Below are 6000 nucleotides of genomic sequence, written 5' to 3' on the forward strand. Positions count from 1 at the left end.
GGCGTCCTCAACAAATCTGCCACTCAGGGCTATGACACAAACCACTGCAAACTCAGTCCCCCTCAGGGACTAGAAGAGAGTGTCAAGGCTCTGTCCTGAACACCCAAGGGCAACAAACAAACCTGGCTGGAATAAAGGGTATTCATATTGAATAGTTTCAAAAACCAAAGCCCAGAAATTTTTCTATTTTGCTCCCTTGCTGTTTCCTTCTCTCTCCCGAAGTCACTCAGGCCTTTCAGTCGAGCACAGCTGTGCCCCCTCTGTCTATAGCGCCGCAGGCCCTCTCCCCACACCTGACTGCTGCCCCTGGGGAATCTTACCTGGTACCGGTCAAGAATTCTGAAGTCCTGACACGTTGTTCTGTATGTGGCTTGTCCCGCTGGAAGCCTGGAAACTCCCCCTTCTTTGGCTCCATAAATTCCATCAACTAACAGAAGAGCAGCATTAACAACTTGATCCAAGTCAAAAAGTGGTAATCCCCTATCCCTTTTCGCTTGTCTGACAATCAACTTCCGCTTCAGTCTGCGAGCTTCTGGCGTCATGGCAACGGCACTGGAACAAGCTTCCAGCCTCTTCAGGAGTAGCTTCTCCTCGTAGATGCTCACCGGGGTGTACTTGGGCCCCTTAGGCTTCCTGTCCTTCTCTAGCTGGGGCTTCCTCTTCTCTCGAGTCCTCGTTTGCAAAGACGTGTTGGAATCGGTGTCTTCGCTGTCAATGTCCATCCTGTCCGGCTTTTCCTCCTCACTCTCTACCTCCTGCTTTATCTGTTCAGGCGCTCTGACCTTCTTTCTGCCCCCGACCACTGCCCCAGAGGCTGCTGCCCCAGCAGGGGGAGGCACGTACTCCATCCCCGGGTCTATGACGCCGTCGCCTTCAATCTCGTCATCGTCTGTGCAGAGGACAAGACAGCGTAATCAAGACACGGGACAGAAGACATGCAGGGTGCACCGCCCACAGAGTGAAAATAAACACATTCTACCGCACACCTAAAACCGGAGACCCAAGAGAGACAAGTCTTACCATGAAACAAGGCTTGTGGCGGCATCACATCTGGAATCAGATCTGCCTCTGAAAGCAAGCTGGGCGTGGCCGAGTGAGAGGCGGGGGTCCCAGGGGCCGAGAAATCCAGAGAAGGGGAGGGAGACGGGCTCGTCAGAGGGGTGCGGTCAGAGGAGCTCAAGGACGAGAAGTCAATCACTTCTCCTTTTTCTAGAACCACGTCGGGCCTGCGGCCGCGGCTTATGAACTTTACAGGGGTCGAAGAAGTACTCCTGTCAAGAAAGCCAGCCGCTTCTTTCTGGGCTCTCCGAATGTCCTTTGCTTCCTGAGTACGAGACCTTTTCTCTTTTAATTCCATGGCAGATTCCACGGGATTCCGACTCGCCCGTTTTCGAAGGCCCTCAACAGTAATGACGGGATCTAAAGCTGGTTTGGAGGCTGCCAGGAAAAGAGAATTATCTCAACTTTAGCTTCTTTTGCTAATTTAACTGTGAATCTATTGCCGTGTTTGAAAAAGAAGTGTTCCACAATGAATGCCCTAAACTAGGACGTAGAGTTCTCCTGACAAGAAAAAATGGATTACAATGCAAATTTAAATGACTAAATACTGTATTTGCCTACTGAAATTGGCAAACATTAAGTTTGTTAATGTTCAGTAAAAGTATGAGGAAATGGGTATTTTCATGCGTTTTTAATAACAGTAAATTTTATTACAACTTTTTAGAGGGTGAGCTGGCAACATTAATTAATATTTGGAATAAATATGCCCTTGCTATGGCAACTTGTTTCCAGGAATTTATCACAAATAATTTACACATATACATTCTAGTATTAAAGTAACAACAACAAAAAGGCAGAAGTAACCAAAATATCCATCAGCGGGGGAATGGCCTATTGTATTATCCTATGAAGAGCATTCAATGATACAACTGGAAAAAAGAGAATAAGGTAGATCTACATGGAATGGTATGGAAAGATGCCCAAGGTCTTAGTAAAGGGAGGGGGCGAGGAGAGGGATAAAGAACAAGTATTATAGCATGAGTTTATTTTTTCAATTAAAAATGCTAAAAGCATTCACAGGAGATAGCAGTGGTTACTCTGGGGAGCAAAACTGTAGGCAGGTGTAGGTGTGGGGGAGGGGGTACAGTCAGGCTTTACACTTTTCAAAACTATTTTCTTTTCTCAAATATATATTTAAAAAATTTTTTTTACTGTTTATTTTTGAAAGAGAGACAGAGTGGAAGCAGGAGAGGGGCAGAGAGAGAGGGAGACACAAAATCCAAAGCAGGCTCCAGGCTCTGAGCTGTCCATACAGAGCCCAATACAGGGCTCAAATTCACGAACTCCAAGATCATGCCCTAAGCCGAAGTCAGACACTCAACTGACTGAGCCACACAGGAGCTCCATTTCTCAAATACATTTTTAAAAATTTAAAGCTAAGATTTTTTTTTTTAATTTTTTTTTTTCTTTTTTATTTCTAGGAGAGAGAGAGAGAGCGTGAGCAGGGGAGGGTCAGAGAGAGAGGGAGTCACAGACTGAAACAGGCTCCAGGCTCTGAGCTGGCAGTCAGCACAGAGCCCGACGCGGGGCTCGAACCCACGAACCGCGAGATCATGACCTAAGCGAAAGTCGGACGCTTAACCGACTAAGCCACCCAGGCGCCCCAAAGCTAAGATTTTTTAGATAAAAAAAAAAAATCAGACCAATATGTGATTGTAAGGAGTTAATTTTTTTTAAGTGGGAGAATGGCATCAGGGTTGGGCTATGAAAAAGAATCCTCATCTCTTAAAGATACATACTGAGATGTTTAAGAATGAATGTTGATGACGGGATTTCCTTCTAAATAATCCAAGGGGTGGAATGGGTGGAGGGTTGGGGGAAAGTGCCTGAGGGTCAAGATAAAATGAGATGGCCAGCAGTGAAGTGCTTGAAAAGAGGAGTAAGGTACATAGGTATTCATTACACCACTCTCTTCATATCCGTGGGGGCTTACAAATTCCACACTAAAAAGCTGTAAAACAAAATGAGATTGCAAATAGAGAACCTTGGGGCACGTAGGTGGCCCAGTCAGTTAAGCATCTGACTCTAATAGTTAAGGCCTTCTTTGGATCCTCTGTCCACCCCTCTCTGCCCCTCCTCCTTGAACGTGCGCGCGCGCTCTCTCTCTCTCTCTCTTTTAAAAATAAATAAACATTTTTGGGGCACCTGGGTGACTCAGTCAGTGGAACATCCAACTTCAGCTCAAGTCATGATCTCGCGGCTCCTAGGTTTGAGCTGTGCATCGGGCTCTGTGTTGTTAGCACAGAGCCCGGAGCCTGCTTCCGATTCTTTGTCTCCCTCTCTCCCTGCCCCTCCCCCCTCACACTCTGTCTCCCTCTCTCTCTCGTCTCTGTCTCTCTCAAAAATAAATATAAAAAAGTTTTTTTAAATAAACGTTTTTAATATTAAAAAAGAAAAAAAAATAGAGAAACTTGCAGATACCAAAGGACATTTTATAGAACTGGTAACTTGATTAGGAAATGTTAAAATATTTTTTTGTATGAGGGGGGCACGTTGGTGGCTCAGTGTGTTGGGTGGTGGACTTCAACTCAGGTCATGATCTCACAGCTTGTGAGTTCAAGCCCTGCGTCAGGCTCTGTGCTGACAGCTCAGAGCCTGGAGCCTGCTTCAGATTCTGTGTCTCCCTCTCTCTCTGCCCCTTCTCACACTCTGTCTCTCTCTCTCTCTCTCTCAAAAATGAATAAACATTAAAAAAAAAACATTTTTGGGGGGCACCTGGGTGGCTCAGTCAGTTAAGCATCTGACTTCGGCTCAGGTCATGATCTCATGGTTCGTGGGTTCGAGTTCTGCGTTGGGCTCTGTGCTGACAGCTTGCTCAGAGCCTGGAGGCTGTTTCAGATTCTGTGTTGCCCTCTCTCTCTGACCCTCCCTTGTTCATGCTGTCTCTCTCTCTCTCAGAAATAAATAAAATATATTTAAAAAAATTTTTTTAATAAAAAAATAAAAAATAAAAAAATTTTTTTGTATGGTATTTATTTACAGCATATACAAATGTGTTGTAATACAACTGCTAAGCAGAGCAGCTCCAGGGAGGCAACTGGGCTATGCCTTATGAGCAGGAGGTCCCATAAGCTCACGCTTGCTCGGCTCCAGCTCTATTGTTCTCACAAGAGTACCTTTTACTTTCAGAGCAGAGGCCGACAGCTTCTCTCCTTCAGGCTTCATGGTTGGGGGCTTGTTGTGAACAAGCTTCCACCATCCGGGTTCGCCGAACTCCTGAGCACCTGAACGGAAGAACATGGGGCTTCCCACACTGAGGCAACCAGCCACTGTGCTCCACCAGGTCGAAGTCTTCTTCCTGGAGAGTCCAAGAATTGAAACATTATTGGCTTTTCAATTTTGTCATTATGTAGAAAATACACTCTACATATACTCTAGGACTCTAAAGCCTGTGCTATGCTATGGAACCTTCAAGGTTTGAAGAAACAGAGCATGGAAGAGTCCAGACAGAGGCTCTAGAGCCTGTCTGGCTTCAAATCCTGGCTCTAGCACCTTCTGGCTGCCTCAATTTCCTCTTTTCTAAAATTAGGATAACAACTTAACTCACAAGGTTGCTGTGGGAATTAAACAAAAAAAAAATCAAACAAAGCTCATAAAACACTTATCACATGGATGCCTGGGTGGCTCGGTTAAGTGTCTGACTCTTGACTTCAGTTCAGGTCATGATCTCGGGGTTTGTGAGATCCAGCCCCATGCTGGACTCTGCACTGACAGTGCAGACAGGAGAGAGAAAGGAGAGAGGGAGGAAGGGAGGGAAGGAGAGAGGGAGAGAGGGAGAGAGGGAGAGAGGGAGAGAGGGAGAGAGGGAGAGAGAGAGAGAGAGAGAGAGAGAGAGAGAATCTCAAGCAGGTTCCACGCTCAGCTTGGAGCCCAACGTGGGGCTTGATCCCTTGACCCTGGGATCATGACCTGAGCTGAAACCAAGAGTCAGATGCTCAACCAAATGAGCCACCCAGGTGCCTCAACTGGAGTTGCTTTTATATGTGAATTAAACACAGCTCTCAAGAAAGCAAGCAAGAGAAACATCGGCCCTGGTTAATAGTTAATTTTATCCCAGGAGTCAGATGCACCTCTCCGTCTGCTTCTATTTGCCTGTACAAATAGTAAAGAGGAATAAAACTATACGGTACGTTCCATAAATAGAGTTGAACTTTAGGGGAATAACCAACTTTGGGGGAAAAAAGTATATAATAAAAAGTTTACTTTTTTATTCTTTAAGTACGCTTTATACTCAGCACAGATCCCAACACAGAGCTCAAATTCACAAGATCAAGACCTGAGCTAAGATCAAGTTGATGCTTAACCAACTGAACCACGAGGTGCCCCTAAAAATTTTTAATGATACGTAAAATGCCAACTATTCAGATACAAGTCGAAAATTCTTTTAAAGGCAACTGTTCTATTTCTACCTTGAAAAAACAAGCACCAGAAATCCTAAAACACAGTCTTTCATAAGAAAGCCAGTCTTAATTAACAGTTGAAAAATATTGCTAGGGAGGCAAAATGAAAAAAGCATTCTTAGGGACAAAGATGTGCCAGAAAACGAAGGAAAGAAAACCCCACAGATATAAACTTCAATAGGCATGAGCATTCTCTGAGATGGGGACAAAGATCCCTTAGCTTTCTCCCCAATGTTTTGGTCCCAGAGCACCTCTCCCACATTTGTATCTTTTTCTAAATCATCCAAGCCTCCCTCCTCCCACCGAAAGGATATGGGAGGGAAGAGGTTCCACTTGCTTTCATACACCAGCTGATAGTGCCTCCCCAGGTCCCTCAGGCTCTGCCCACTTTTCTGCTTTTCTTTACTTAATTTTTTATTTTTTTAAATGTTTTTTATTTATCTTTGAGAGAGAGAGAGAGAGAGACAGCGTGAGCAGGGGAGGATCAGAGAGAGAGAGAGGGAGACACAGAATCTGAAGCAGGCTCCAGGCTCTGAGCTAG

At 45.1% G+C, this 6000-nt stretch overlaps 1 protein-coding gene and 1 long non-coding RNA gene across 2 annotated transcripts in view; one reads left to right on the forward strand and one right to left on the reverse strand.

Annotated features, from left to right (window-relative positions):
* KAT14 (lysine acetyltransferase 14) overlaps window positions 1-6000 on the reverse strand; it is a 42109-nt gene that overhangs the window by 21243 nt on the left and 14866 nt on the right. The window contains exons 4-6 of the mRNA XM_077750141.1: window positions 4176-4357; window positions 1021-1437; window positions 321-889 (exon numbers count right to left, since the gene is read on the reverse strand). Coding sequence (XP_077606267.1) covers window positions 321-889; window positions 1021-1437; window positions 4176-4357 — 1168 coding nt within the window. The remainder of the gene's footprint in view (window positions 1-320; window positions 890-1020; window positions 1438-4175; window positions 4358-6000) is intronic.
* On the forward strand, window positions 928-1675 carry LOC144220038 (uncharacterized). The gene is made up of 2 exons (XR_013331599.1): window positions 928-1093; window positions 1363-1675. It is a non-coding gene; the product is annotated as an uncharacterized LOC144220038 (long non-coding RNA).

The sequence above is a fragment of the Crocuta crocuta genome, unplaced genomic scaffold (genome assembly GCF_008692635.1).
Source record: "Crocuta crocuta isolate KB4526 unplaced genomic scaffold, BGI_CrCroc_1.0 scaffold209, whole genome shotgun sequence".
NCBI lineage: Eukaryota > Metazoa > Chordata > Mammalia > Carnivora > Hyaenidae > Crocuta > Crocuta crocuta.